The 15,531-nt window shown below is 45.7% G+C and overlaps 1 protein-coding gene across 3 annotated transcripts in view; it reads left to right on the top strand.

Annotated features, from left to right (window-relative positions):
• Positions 1-14,061, top strand: part of far1 (fatty acyl CoA reductase 1) — a 48,925-nt gene extending 34,864 nt beyond the window's left edge. The window contains exons 8-13 of one of the 3 annotated variants that reach the window (XM_034227073.1): positions 5,918-6,045; positions 6,157-6,224; positions 8,035-8,206; positions 10,030-10,159; positions 11,314-11,441; positions 11,830-14,061. In XM_034227073.1, coding sequence (XP_034082964.1) covers positions 5,918-6,045; positions 6,157-6,224; positions 8,035-8,206; positions 10,030-10,159; positions 11,314-11,441; positions 11,830-11,989 — 786 coding nt within the window. In that variant the 3' untranslated portion in view covers positions 11,990-14,061. Of the gene's footprint in view, positions 1-5,917; positions 6,046-6,156; positions 6,225-7,307; positions 7,480-8,034; positions 8,207-10,029; positions 10,160-11,313; positions 11,442-11,829 lie in introns of all 3 variants that reach the window. The other 2 variants (XM_034227072.1, XM_034227074.1) reach the window with 2 other exon arrangements.
• The last annotated feature ends 1,470 nt before the right edge of the window (positions 14,062-15,531 follow it).

Here is a 15,531-nt window from a genome sequence, read left to right as displayed (position 1 = left end):
CCCTGATGAACTTGTACTTAGTGTACTGCCTGAGCTCCTGCAGCAGACTCGGCGTGCCTGCTGGTGTTCTTGACATGACCCTCCTCCGATGCCTGAGGAAGGACAGTTGTTACTGATTTGAAATGGAACATCAATCACATTATCAGAGAGTTACATATGTTAGACTGCTTCAAAGTTATACACACTGTCAGGTTTTAGGTTTGTCCTCCTGAGAATCACAACTATATATAAGTATTAGGTCAGAGGTTGTTTATGACACAAAGTTGCACCAGGAAAGATGATGTACAAATGCAGCTGCCTTACCTACGTAGGATTAAATCCTAAAATATCTACTGCAGCCTGAACCTGTCTTAATGACTGATTAACGTGCTTCAGATGTTCCATTGTCAGAATTTCTTGACAGTATTAGCCGCTTTCACACCAAGTATTTTGCCGTACTTAGTGCCCAGCACTTATGGTGCATTTCCACAACAGCGCGGAGCTCGCTTTAAGCGTGCCTTCCCCGGCCCGTTTTTTGGTTGCGTTTCCACTTGGCGTAGTTCCGGCTAGCGGGTACTTTTTCACAGTTTTTCTGGCCCCATAAAATTGAGGTTCTTTCCGGGCCAACAACCAGGCTGAGTCGGGCTGAGTATGCTAAACTAGAGAGAGAATCGCTGGCAAGGGGGCTACAACTCCAACAAAATGAACATATTTGACCGTGATTTAATTGTAATACACGTTTCAAAACAATGCCGAAGTAACAACATACTGATACCGGTTAGTAAAAACCATGAATTAATGCTTTGACAAGTCTGCAGACAGACGGCAGGCGAAAAACCTTTTAGAATGCGTGTTGTCTAAATGGAGATCGGCTAAGCTAACGCAGTATATGCTCCGACCGTCCACACTCACAACAACGGCCTATACAAACATAAATAAACCAGCGACTGTATTCTCCATGACACAGGCAGTCTGTGGTTTGTACTTGTTTAACTTTTGTCTAGTTTCTGAACAGATATGAGGAGCTGTGAGCTCTGAGTGCTAACAGCTAACGGCTGATGTTGTTTTTCTGTGGTTCTCATTGAAGATGACGTCACGTCTCCGCCTACACTGCGTTACTATAGTTACTGCCCCAGTTCCTAAACTGTAATGGAAACACAGCATAAAGTGAGCCAGTCCTAACAAGGCCTAATGAGGCCTAGCCATACCGAGCGAGGCCGAGCGAGGCCCTGGGTGTTTCTCAATGTCGAGTAAAGCTGCTCCAGAGCCACTATTTCAAGCATACTACGTCATCGAGTGCCGCAGAAGGACTGTTCCAATGTCCAGCATACTTTGAATTCTACCGAGCCCGGCGTACTTCGTTTCGAGGCTGCACATGTATAGACTCCGCGGTCTTAAAATCCCCACAATGCTTTGCGCACGGACCAATTTCCCCAAATTTGTGGCGGAAAATCTAAGGTGGGGCCTCTCATATGACGCATACCTGCACACTTGCTCGCCTGTTCCACTCTTCATTTTCCGAATGCCAGGAAGTATTCTTGCCTCGCTTCTGAAGCAAGTGACTCGGAAGACATGTGCTACCAAGCAAGCGTACTCAACATTGAGAAACACCCCCTGTAGTGGAAATGCGCCATTAGTGCCAGCACTTAGTTCCCCCATGGAACTAAGTACAGATCGCGTTCACACCGGAATAAATTCCCTGAGGGAAGATTAGGCAAATGAAGCCGCTGACGTCACTTCGTCTTCTTCTGCTTTGGGTTTACTGGCAGGCCGCAAACAACTTCACGGCGTATACTGCCACCCGAAGTCCCCGGCCGGAAGTCGCCGGAGTTGGGGACTGGCTTCAGTGGTAAATCACTCCACCGCTCCCATGTTTTCTTTTGTGTTGCCATAAGTTATTCTCTCTCCGTTGGTGCGCGGGGCTAATGCTAATGCTAATAATGCTAATGCCAGCAAATACAATGGCTGCTTCACAAAACTTTTCAGAGTTTCACGGGGCGTGGTTTGCAATTCGCCCAGCCAATAGAAATTGGTACTTTTTTCTCCCCAGGATAGTACCACCTCTCTAGCAGGGACTGAAAATGGGGGTAAAAGTTCTCTGAACCAAGTACTCTTTTTGGTGTGAACGCAAAATTCCAGGCACTAACGGAACTAACCGAGAAAAGTACGGGTAAAAGTACTCCGGTGTGAACGCGCCTATTAACAGACACACCTGTTTTAAAAATGACAGAGTTTTAGTGGGCCTGTTTAATGCTGCTGTTTGCTGGCTCACATAATTCAACTTGTACTGAGCCTCTGAGCAGAGTCCTCCTGGAGAAATTTGCCATGTCGGGAGGGACAGGAAATGGTGAGGATGTGGTGTGTAAACATCAACTGTGGAGCTAACGGGCTAACAAAAGCAGTTCACAAAGTCATCAGAGGTTGAAAGTAACCAAGCAGAGTGTAGTCCAAAGAGAGTATACGACTCTCATGTGTGAGGTCATCTGAAACAGCTCCAAATGAGTGCTAATGTTTCTGCTAGATGTGAAACAAGCAGTGGTGTAGAGTAACTAAGAACAAGTACTGTGCCTAGGTACCATTTTCAGATTTACTTTCAGTATTTCAATGTTTTGCTACTTTGTTCTTCTACCCCACTACAATTCAGAGGTAAAAGGTGCACTTTGACTCCACTACATGTATGTAAAGGTCACATGTCATGACTATTTCCACTGATCATAATTCCATTGTTGAGGTCTACTAGAATATATTTATACTGTGCAATTTTCCAAACTCACATTGGTTTCGCATACAGCATCTCTGTATAGTATGTGTATTCAGCAGTATTCACTCTCTCCACTAAACGGCTCATTGCAGCTCTTGCCCCCCCCCCTCCCTGCGAGCTCAGTGTGCTCCGATTGGTCGGGACCAGTCGGGACGTTGTGAATCACGCTGAGCTCCGTGGAGGTGTTATTTCCTTGTTTAGCGATACACAGCCAAACACAGCCAAACTCATCCTGAGCACACACAAAGTCACAGCCGAAGTAAAAACAATAAGTGTAGCTTGATATTGAGTAAGAAAAAGGTTGATAAACGCTGTGAGAATGGGTCTGTAGAGAGAATGGGTCTGCAGAGAGAATGGGTCTGCAGAGAGAATGGGTCTGCAGAGAGAATGGGTCTGCAGAGAGAATGGGTCTGTAGAGAGAATGGGTCTGTAGAGAGAATGGGTCTGCAGAGAGAATGGGTCTGTAGAGAGAATGGGTCTGTAGAGAGAATGGGTCTGTAGAGAGAATGGGTCTGCAGTGAGAATGGGTCTGCAGAGAGAATGGGTCTGTAGAGAGAATGGGTCTGCAGAGAGAACGGGTCTGCAGAGAGAATGGGTCTGCAGAGAGAATGGGTCTGCAGAGAGAATGGGTCTGTAGAGAGAATGGGTCTGCAGAGAGAATGGGTCTGCAGAGAGAATGGGTCTGCAGAGAGAATGGGTCTGAGAGAGAATGGGTCTGCAGAGAGAACGGGTCTGCAGAGAGAATGGGTCTGTAGAGAGAATGGGTCTGCAGAGAGAATGGGTCTGTAGAGAGAATGGGTCTGCAGAGAGAATGGGTCTGCAGAGAGAATGGGTCTGCAGAGAGAATGGGTCTGCAGAGAGAATGGGTCTGCAGAGAGAATGGGTCTGCAGAGAGAATGGGTCTGCAGAGAGAATGGGTCTGCAGAGAGAATGGGTCTGCAGAGAGAACGGGTCTGCAGAGAGAATGGGTCTGCAGAGAGAATGGGTCTGCAGAGAGAATGGGTCTGCAGAGAGAATGGGTCTGCAGAGAGAATGGGTCTGCAGAGAGAATGGGGTAGAGAGAATGGGTCTGCAGAGAGAATGGGTCTGCAGAGAGAATGGGTCTGCAGAGAGAATGGGTCTGCAGAGAGAATGGGTCTGCAGAGAGAATGGGTCTGTAGAGAGAATGGGTCTGCAGAGAGAATGGGTCTGCAGAGAGAATGGGTCTGTAGAGAGAATGGGTCTGCAGAGAGAATGGGTCTGCAGAGAGAATGGGTCTGTAGAGAGAATGGGTCTGCAGAGAGAATGGGTCTGCAGAGAGAATGGGTCTGTAGAGAGAATGGGTCTGCAGAGAGAATGGGTCTGCAGAGAGACGGGGTCTGCAGAGAGATGGGTCTGTAGAGAGAATGGGTCTGCCGAGAGGATGGGTCTGCAGAGAGAATGGGTCTGTAGAGAGAATGGGTCTGTAGAGAGAATGGGTCTGCAGAGAGAATGGGTCTGCAGAGAGAATGGGTCTGTAGAGAGAAGGGTCTGCAGAGAGAATGGGTCTGTAGAGAGAATGGGTCTGCTAGAGAGAATGGGTCTGCAGAGAGAATGGGTCGCAGAGAGAATGGGTCTGTAGAGAGAATGGGTCTGTCAGAGAGAATGGGTCTGCAGAGAGAATGGGTCTGCAGAGAGAATGGGTCTGTAGAGAGAATGGGTCTGCTAGAGAGAATGCGGTCTGCAGAGAGAATGGTCTGCATGAGAGAATGGGTCTGCAGAGAGAAGGGTCCTGCCAGATGAGAATGGGTCTGCAGAGAGAATGGGTCTGCAGGAGAGAATGGTCTGCAGTGAGAATGGGTCTGTAAGCTGGAGAATGGGTCTGCTAGCAGAGAATGGGTCTGTGAGAGAATGGGTCTGCAGAGAGAATGGGTCTGCAGAGAGAATGGGTCTGCAGAGAGAATGGGTCTGCAGAGAGAATGGGTCTGCAGAGAGAATGGGTCTGCAGAGAGAATGGGTCTGCAGAGAGAATGGGTCTGCAGAGAGAATGGGTCTGCAGAGAGAATTTCGCCGCGATCCCAACTGTCTGTTATCAGCCTGCAGCCAGGGAGGAGAAATCAGCAGAGCTGCCTGCACTGAGTGTGTGAGGAAGTCCGTGGATTGGTCAATTTGGACCAATCAGCGGGGGCTTAACGTAACGGCTCCGCGGACGTAACGTAACGGCTCCACGGATTGGTCCATTTCGTTCCGGGGACGACATGACGTCATGATGTACCAGGAAGAATCAAATGGACAGTGACGTATCTCCAACGAGGCGTTTTGGGGAGGTATTTTCTGTGTTAGAGTTTTACTCGATACATGGTGTACTTTGAGGGTTTTGACTCTGCACACCATTTACATGCATAAAAACCTTCATAACACACAAGGGGACGGGTAATAACCGGAAAAGCATGACATGTCACCTTTAATACCTTTAGTTACTTCACAGATGTGGATGAATTATATGAAATCTAATCAAGTGTTAAATCAGACTGTAGTTCCACCTGGAGTAAATCCACCAGCTACCCTGCAGTATACAAAGTCATTCAAACTAGCTGCACCTTTACCAGCTTTGAGAACACTTTCATGATCAATCATTCTAACATGACATGTTACTTGTTAGACGCTTTTATCCAAAGCGACTTACATACTCAATACTGTGGACAATCCCTACAGGAGCAATTTGGGGTGAAGTGTCTCAGGGACACAAAGACATGCTGACTGCAGTGGGGTTTGAACCTGTGCTCCCCTGATCCCAACACCAAAACCCACTGCACCACACGCCTCCCATTATAAAACATATCATATATATTATTCTGAAATGGACCAATCTGCACAATGACTCCTTTTACTTTTGCTACTTTCACTATATCTTGATGATAATACTTTTGTATTTTTACTTGAGTAACATTTTGAATGCAGGACTTTTACTGTAACAGAGTATTCCTACACTCTGGTACTTGAGTACAAGATCTGAGTACTTTTCCCACCTCTGACTGCCCTACTACAGCCGTTCTTTTATCTGCCGCTCACATTATGTCACAGAGCAGTCATAAAATAAATAATATCTAAGCCAACTAAATCCAAAGTGAGAGGGTAGGGTTTGGAGAGCCCTGTGATCATGATGCTAGATTTCTGTTCCATGACTAGTTTACAGTTTCTTTGTGTGGCCCTCTGCAGGCTGGTAAGGGGATCCTGCGTACGATGAGAGCGTCCAATGATGCGGTGGCGGACCTGGTGCCGGTGGACGTGGTCATCAACGCCACGCTGGCTGCTGCCTGGTACTCTGGATCTCAGACACTCAAAAGGTTGGAGAGACACTTGTCTCACACATCTTCTGGATAAGTTGGAATTAAATGTTAATGTGCTTTTAACAGTACAATTCAACTATTCCCTGAACTATTACCTCCATATCACAGGTCTAAAAGCATCATGGTGTACAACTGCACCACCGGAGGCATCAACCCGTTCCGCTGGGGGGAAGTTGGTATGATTCCTCTTTCTCTCTGCTAAACACAGCCTCTGTAAAGGCCTTACTGGTAATGACATACTCTGGTTGTAATATGATCCACTGTCTGGCACACCCAGACTGAGAGCGTTGGTTCAGTCGTACCCTATGGATCCTGCTTTATAGCTGCCGGGTCATTATGTGGATCCTACCCACAGAAGACACACATAGTAGGTGATTATTCACAATGCCATTTAGTCATTCTACATTCATAGATTTGATAATCACACCTGAACTGAGTTTATTTATCTTTTAGTTTTAGGGTTTACTATAAAGTGCAGCCATAACTTCTCTCGTTCAGCCGTGTACACAGTGATGTTGTGTTGTACCTCATTTAGGATACGCATTAATGGGTGCATCCTTCGGAGTGGCTACAGGAAGAGTTAAAGTCTGAGAGATGATGTTGGTTCAGGATGAGAACACATTCTGTCTGAAAAGTGCATAACTACTGCCTAGTGCCTACACAGTCTATTGATTCAAAGTTGAACTCTTCTGCTGTGGTCCTTCAGCCTACAGATGTGCACATGGGTTTTTATATACAATGTTAACTTCAGTGGTTGGAAGAAATGGAATAAACTATAGTTGACCACAAGGTCAATTTGAGTAGCTGTTCAGGAGGTTACTATCAAATCCCACAGCAGGTCTGCCTAAGCACCATGGGTACAGTAGCTGACTAAACTACATTTCAATGACCCTTGACTCCGTCTGCTGCTGCTGAACACATGTTATCAGTCGGTGGAATTGTTTTGCCAATAATGAATATCTTTGTGAACCTCAAGTACTATATGTGCGCAGCATCAGAGGAGTATTAGATGCATTTAATAGTTTGTTAAATCTGGTGGTTTTATATTGGATTGCTGTTTATTTAGTTGATGTCCTGTGAACTACACAATGATGGTCATGATATGCTAGCATTTGGGTTATATGTAGAGTCAAACATAAGCTTATCAGATGTGAGCTATATAATGATTGGGGAAGCAGTGCTGAAGCTTCCAGTCAGGCATATAAACATGTGTGTAACTGCTGATTTGATGATGTGTTGAACCACCTTGTGTTTCTTAGAGTACCATGTAATATCCACATTCAAGAGGAACCCCCTTGAGCAGGCCTTCCGTCGGCCCAATGTTAATCTAACATCCAATCACCTTATCAATCAGTACTGGATCGCCGTGAGCCACAAGGCTCCGGCCTTCCTCTATGATCTGTACCTCAGGCTGATTGGACGAGAGCCCAGGTAACCTCATCATCGCCGACTTGGACGTGTCTCGCCTCTGCTGTTTAACGCCAAACGCCCCTCACACGCCCACACACCTTTGCTGCTTTAGTCTGTCACTTTCCTGTAGTGTAGTAGCCTAACTGCGATGCTAATGTGTTACATGATGCTTGTGTGCAGTTGTGTTGGCAGTTGAAGAGTGTATAACCCAGCTGCTCTCACACCAGAGTCACTGCTGGGTTCTGCACTCTTTACAGCTTGCTATTTACAATGTGGATATCCTCAGTTGGGTTCCCAAACTGTCAGCACTGAGGGCATCTTAGTCCAGCTCATCATGGACTATGTTGGACTTCAGAATGAACATGCTTTTGGGAACCCAACCCAAGTTGCCATTTTCAAAATAATGTTAACATCCAGATATATAAATGTCTGGAGCCATTCAGATATCATTCTGTTACAATGACAGCAGGGGTCAAGCCCTCACTAAGGGCTGCATTGTGCCTTTATCAGAAGAGGAGGAAACAAGCCTTACCTTCATCTCGTCCTCTCTGTCCTGTCATATGTCTCTCTCTACAGAGTACTGTATAAACATGAACTTCAAGACCAATCCCTTAGAGCAGGCCTTCAGAAGGCCCAATGTCAATCTGCGCTCCAACCCCTTTACTAATCAGTGCTGGACGGCGCTCAGCCACACGCTGCCCGCCCTGCTCTATGACTGCTGTCTCAGGCTGACAGGCCGCAAGCCCCGGTAAGGTTGCAACGGCACCCCCACCCTGCACATTCCCACCTGCCAGTCAGCACCCCCCCCCTCCCTTACTGTTTGTCTGTTTTCTTTACTGACTGGTTCTGTGGGATGGAGGGAACAGGGAAGGGTCCAGGCAGCAGGGACAAACTTTGGCTCTGTCTTTAAGCGACCCCATGGCATCAGCTGCACTTGTATGTGAAGACAGGTTGTCATGACAACAAGATGTGGCTTCTATCAGAGCATGTTTTCAGCTTTGCTCTGTTGTTGGGAATGCTTTTCTAAGACTTTTTGTAAACAAGCCATGCTATGAACATGACATCCATTATTACCATCACTTCTTACCCAATCATGGAAATCCTGAGGCATCATGGCACTTGGCAAAATTGTGTCCAGTCGGGGACACATCATGTCCCGCTGAACACAACCCCTATGCATGTTAACCGATTGATGTCCACATTTATGTTCTTTCTTCACTACAAGCCACAGGTATTTCAGACAGTAGATGCAAGCCAAGCAGTCACTGCAGTTAGCGTGTTAATCAGCTCTCACTTAGTGTTTGGCTGTCTGAAACTCATTTGGCTTCGTAGCTAACTCACATTACTAGGCTGTGATGTGATTGGGAATGTCAGCAGCTGTTCTGTCAGTATTGTCTCTGCCTCTGTGTGCTGATCAGCCGTGCATGTTCATCCTCTGAATGAGGACAGGAGGAATCTGAGTCTCAATCCGCCTGCGTTACTGTAAATGTTCATTCAGAATGACGGGCCTATTGGATAAGGGCCTTTTTATTCATGATACATTTAAATAGTTGCAACCATGCAATTTACATTCTGGTAAAATGTAGACTTGGAGAACTTTTACGTTTCAATTCATTACAAAAACTGCGCAGTTTGAGACCCAGAGACCCTCCTTTAATCCTAACCCTAATGGGCACTGCGGTTTTATATTTCCACCCTGATTACCAGAAAGCTGTTTACTAGTTTTGAATAATCATCACTAACATCTCAACTAACATAAACTGAAAGATGTTAACTGGATTCAGAGGAGGGCTCTGTCTGTCCCTCGGCACCAAATCCCATTTCAATCCATATTGAATCCATTTGACCTGAAATATGTTGATTGGTCCATTTAACGGTGTCCCGTGTCCTCCTGACCTGCAGAGTGAATCCAGTTAGTGATCAGGGCTCTCACTCACACTTGTAGTGCTGTCACAATGTGTGTACCCCCTCTTGACCATGTTGAAAATGTGTAAAGAGAATAATGATGTATTTTGAACATTTCTAAACCATACCTGTAAAACAAACTTTTGCACTACATAGTTTTGTAGCTAAGTTGAAATCATTTAAGGTGAAGAGGGGCACAAACACATAGCACGGTACAGCTCATATTACCACCTGTATATATTACAATTGGAACGTTACTAGATTTTTGTAATTTGTTCACGCCTTGTGAAAAATCTGTGCACATCTCAGGGTGTCAAATAATCCATTTCAGACTGAATTCAAACTTGTTTTGTATAAAAGAACTTACTTTTGTATTACTCTACCTGGTGTTAATCTTTGTCGTTTTTTGCTAACCTTCTGCCTCTGCTCTTCATTCCTGATTCCTCCACTCCTCCCATGTTCCCTCACCCCACCACCTCTCTTTTATTTCCTTTCCCTCTCCTTGCTGCTTCTCTCTGCACTGCCCTTCTCCTATGGTTTGCTCATCATCTTCTCTCTGGCTCTGCACTACAACCACCTTTATCCCTTCATATCTTTTTCACCTTCCTCCATATTATTGCTTCTTTCCTTTTTTTCTGTCTTGCTTTCACCGCTGGTTTATCATAGGATGATGAAGACAATCACGCGCCTCCACAAAGCCATGATGGTCTTGGAGTATTTCACCAGTCACTCCTGGGTGTGGAGCAACGAGAACGTCACCATGCTCATTGGCCAAATGAGCCAAGAGGATAAGAAGGTGGGAGGACACAGATGATGGGCTTGTGTTTATCTGTTGCCCATGTACGCTCCGCCACACAGGGCTAAAACACTGAGGAGATTCACCACTCGGTGTGTTACAGTCTGACACAGGCTGGCTGCAATAGAGAGTCATTCATCCAGTGCTGACGTCAGTGTGGGGAACAGAGAGGCTTTCAGAGGGCTGTCTGCAGGAATGTGTGTGTGTGTGTGTGGAGGGGATGTTGGTGTGCTGCCACTTTCACACATTAGACTTATTGTTCCTGCACGAAGAGACACTCACAGTAATTATCTTCACGGAAGCATATCTGATGAAAAAATACCATAAAATAGTTTATTTCATTAGTAATTCCACAATAGTGTTGAAAGTGTCGAAAAACAATTTGACAGGCAGTTTGAGGAGTCACAACCTGAGACTGAAAGGCTGCCAACATTAGCGCCACGTCACTGCTCTCTGATCCAAACCACGGTCCTCTCCTCTGAGCTAATGATGCCGTGTGACTGCGTGGGGGAGACCACTGGGGGTTCAATGAGACAGCTGGAGTTCAGTGCTGCAGCCTTCAACACTGAAATATGCAACTCTTCCCTTTCCCTCTTTTTTGATATGTTACCTTAAATGTCGGTATAAGTTCAGTAGAATAGGACCAGTAGTGTCTCCAAATGTTTTCTGAACCATTGTTATATGTGGGAAGGTAGGATGGGTCATGCTATCAGTAAACATGATACATTGTGCTAAGCATCAGCATGATGAAGTTGTCACTGTGAGACTGTTGGAATGCTCACATTAACACTAATCCTATTCCTAAATCAATGCTATTCCTAATTGTAGCTCCAGAGAGCCGTGTCATCTCAGTACATCTGGGTTGTATATTTAAAGAGGCCCTAATTAGCTTCCTTTCCTGTAGTGTGTGCTATAGGTTTGTGTACATGTAAATGCTCTGCAAAGGCTCCAATCCCTGAGTTTCTCTCGCTTTTGTTTTCTACACTGTAAAAAACCTCAAATATTTAAAGTACCAGCCAAAATAAACAATCAAGAATATGTGGTAATGAATTCCATCTACGGAAGATGTGCTTATTGTTGTAGACTGCATCTTTTGTCAGTCACTGCAAAGTTTTGATTTTAACTGAATGTTTCTTGTGTTTTGATTTGTGTAGGTTTTCAATTTTGATGTGCGTCAGCTGCACTGGGCAGAATACATGGAGAGCTACTGTATGGGCACCAAGAAATATGTCCTCAATGAAGAGCTGTCGGGCCTGCCTGCTGCACGCAAACACCTCAACAAGTAAGACAGACACCAGACAAACTGGAGCGCTCATCTAGGTCACAGTACACTCCATGCGTCTCTGCACATTGTTTACATTCTCATCTGCCTAGCATCTTTCCATTAACAACTGATGTCTCTTCAGTAAGAAATGACTTTTCTGTCAAGTAGTTGTTCAGATGATCCTTTGGAGTGCAGAGTGGCAGTTCTCCTCTCAGCCTTCACAAAGCTCTTGTGAATAGTTCAGCATGCAGACTGTCAATGAGTATCTATGTAAATGGTGCTGAACTGTGGATACGAGTCTTGTTTGAGTGACTTTAGACACTTCCTATCTGTACCATAGCAAACCTCAAATAGGAGTCCTCCTTTTTGAAGTCCATGAATCGTCTGAATTGTGTTTTCTCCCCAGGCTGAGGAACATCCGCTACACCTTCAACACCGTCCTGGTTGTGCTCTTCTGGCGCGTCTTCATCGCCCGATCCCAGATGGCCAGGAACATCTGGTACTTTGTGGTGAGCCTCTGCTTCAAGTTCCTCTCCTACTTCAGAGCGTCCTCCAGCATGAGATAAGGATCCAAGCGACGGGTGGTGGGTGGGGGGGACGAATCAATGAAGAAACACTGGCTGTGGATGATGACCGGTTCCTGAGCTCAAGGCCCTCGCTGTCTGTCTTTGGCCCGCTTTGCCTGGAGGATCAGATGGACCCGTTTCACCCAGGAAACAGAGAGAACCACTGGAGGCCACAGCCCTCTGAATGTTGATCTCTAGCATTTCATAAAACAGAGGGCATGGATCTATCTCACTTGTACAACGCTCAGATTAACAACTTTTGGACGAGTTAGAGAAGCAGGAGCACAAACCCTGTTCCTGTTGGTTTCCGTTAGCCCCGCCTCCCTCTCCGGTGCCGACTACTGCTGCAGTCTTTGAGCTCCAACGCATCCAAACTCACTCCACCTGGTCTGCCTGCTCGCCTGACTGCCTGAAACTAAGCTATGCATTGGATGAAGCTTCGCTGCAGAACCCCTCCGTCTGTTTTCAGTCCTTCCAGTCTTCCTCTTCCCCCTCTCCTTGTCCTTCCTATGTAACCTTTGATTGCAAGATAAGCAGTCAAACTGCAGTGTAAGTTATATTTCGCTGTCACCTGAAAACATCTCAATTTATTTTCTACCTTGGTATTTGTGATTGTTTTTTGTCATTTATTTTTCCTAGTTAGGCCTATTCAAATGTCTACAAGCAGGATTGTGTTTGAAGAAGAATAGGTAGCTGTCAGCTTCTGGGGGTTTGAGGCAGCTAAAGGAAGAATCTGTACTGACTCAGCGAAGGCTTGTTCAGGGAGAGGTATCGCTGAAACTGCTCCCCCTCAGAAGCCCGATTCTGACACCAAAGCCATTTCACCCAGTGGAGTGTTGGCAGCTCTGTGAAGAGAATGTTTCCATTGCAGGGGCTTTAGGGGGGGGGGGGGGGCTGTGCAGCACTCAGAGTTATCTTTAATCTTCCTGCTTGGCAAAAACACTGACAACAACCCCCCCCCTGTATATCTCTGGCTAGTTCCATAATGCGTACAATATGGATTGTATATGGCGGCTTTACCCTGTGCCTACACACTGATTGTACTTTAAGGAAGCTTCTTCTTCTTCTACAGGTTTCCTTTGTCATTCATCTTAAAGCTCTTTTTGCCAAAGTACCTCTACCAGCTCAGAGGATGGGGGGGTGTAGTCAAGAGGAGACATACTTTCATTTAAGGCTTCTTTCATTTAGTTCTGGAAGCCATTTTGATCATGGATACACAGTGGGGGGGATGACTGTTATGCATTGCTTTACACTACCTTTCAGGTAGCTCACAATCTGTGTTTAAGTCCTTTGTATGGGTCATCATTCGTCATGTTACTAGTTCATGTTCTATATTAGTTCTGTAACTGTGTAAGTATGCAGGGTTTGCTTATGCTATTTATAACCTGCTGTTAAACTCCGGGACCGTTCTGTTGCCTTCTTCATCCTGTCTTGTTGCATAAGAAATGAGTTTGTTTTTGTTCAGATGAATGATTGTCTTGTTTCTCTGGGTTTTCTATGAATGAATCATCATTGCCATAGAGTCTCTGACCCACCTGAGGTTTACACTGTCTCCGGGGTCTGGAGCAGGCAGAGGGGTCTGAACAGCAGTGGGGGGGCCGTGCCCTACTCTCTGGTTGTTTGCATGTGTCTCAAAATGTCTTCGCCATAGTAGCTCCAAACGCCTACATGTGGTATCTCTCACCTTCACAGCATGAACCATTTGACAAAGGATCATGTGACCTGGTGGAAGGATGCACCCTTTTGGAAAGATGTGTGATTCGTGCCTGAACTTTTTAAAATATTCTAACAATGTGAAATTAGATCTGTTTTCTAATTATTTGATGTACAGCTCTATTTAGGTAGACTTCAAATTACAGATGTATTTTTATGCTGATGACATGCGTGGATATTTTACCTACAAGAAGCTTATGGATCCAACTTTAGCTGATGTAAATAATAATAGGTAAATATGAGTGCAGTATGTGTAGAGCTGAATTGAAATGTTAAAGGTTGCTTGTAACTGTGCTGTATGTTCATGTACTCTCATTGTCTCTGAATGTAACAGAATAACAGCCTGACCTGTTTGCACAGACTGACTCATCATTGACTCCTGAACCACAAACACTGTATTCTGAATATTGAGTGTCTCTTCTTCGAGGGTCATGTGATACATTTTCTCTGTTCCTCCATGCTCTTGTTACTGTGATGCTGAATGGCTGCTATGCTTGCTTAGAGTTGTTGTTTGGGGGGGGGGCTTTTGTTTTTTATTCAAGCTTTATTTTATGGAGGAGTGAGAGTGACGCCCAGGGCCTCTTGCTGTTCCACCTTTCAATGTTAGGAGACCCTAGCAGTGTTCTGTTGCTCCATCAGAGCCCTGTGCTCTGATCAACTCCACGCAACTCTTCATAATGCTCCAATATTGAACTTATTGAAACCTCCAGAAAGAATGTTAAATATGTAAAACATGAAATATTCAAGTCTGAATGTGCAATAATCAAAGTTAAAGGAATCATTTCATGTTTTGGAAAATGCACGTTTTGTCTTTTTGCTGAGAGTTGGCATCAGAAGCTGTGGATCTTAGCTTAGCGTAAAACGTGAAAACTGAGTTAAAGGTCTCCTATCATGCAAAATGCATTGTCTGATGTCTTCTCCACATCACCATGTGTCCCCGGTGTGTCAGGAGACTCACATAGTGATGTCTTCTCCACATCACCATGTGTCCCCGGTGTGTCAGGAGACTCACATAGTGATGTCTTCTCCACATCACCATGTGTCCCCGGTGTGTCAGGAGACTCACATAGTGATGTCTTCTCCACATCACCATGTGTCCCCGGTGTGTCAGGAGACTCACATAGTGATGTCTTCTCCACATCACCATGTGTCCCCGGTGTGTCAGGAGACTCACATAGTGATGTCTTCTCCACATCACCATGTGTCCCCGGTGTGTCAGGAGACTCACATAGTGATGTCTCCTCTACATCACCATGTGTCCCCTGGTGTCGGAACTCCTGATGATGTTCTGCCTCCACATCACACATGTGTCCCCCGGTGTGTCAGGAAGACTCACAAGTTATGTCCTTCTCCACATCACCATGTGTCCCCGGTGTGTCAGGAGTACTCACATAGTGATGTCTCCTCTAATCACCATGTGTCCCCGGTGTGGTCAGGAGACTCACATAGTGATGTCTTTCTCTCCACATCACCATGTGTCCCCGGTGGTGGTCAGGAGACTCACATAGTGATGTCTTCTCCACATCACCATGTGTCCCCGGTGTGTCAGGAGACTCACATAGTGATGTCTTCTCTACATCAACATGTGTCCCCGGTGTGTCAGGAGACTCACATAGTGATGTCTTCTCCACATCACCATGTGTCCCCGGTGTGTCAGGAGACTCACATAGTGATGTCTTCTCCACATCACCATGTGTCCCCGGTGTGTCAGGAGACTCACATAGTGATGTCTCCTCTACATCACCATGTGTCCCCGTGTGTCAGGAGACTCACATAGTGATGTCTTCTCCACATCACCATGTGTCCTCGTGTGTCAGGAGACTCACAAA

This window comes from Gymnodraco acuticeps, unplaced genomic scaffold, assembly GCF_902827175.1.
Source record: "Gymnodraco acuticeps unplaced genomic scaffold, fGymAcu1.1, whole genome shotgun sequence".
In the NCBI taxonomy this organism is placed as follows: domain Eukaryota; kingdom Metazoa; phylum Chordata; class Actinopteri; order Perciformes; family Bathydraconidae; genus Gymnodraco; species Gymnodraco acuticeps.
This window is presented reverse-complemented; position numbering and strand designations above follow the sequence as displayed.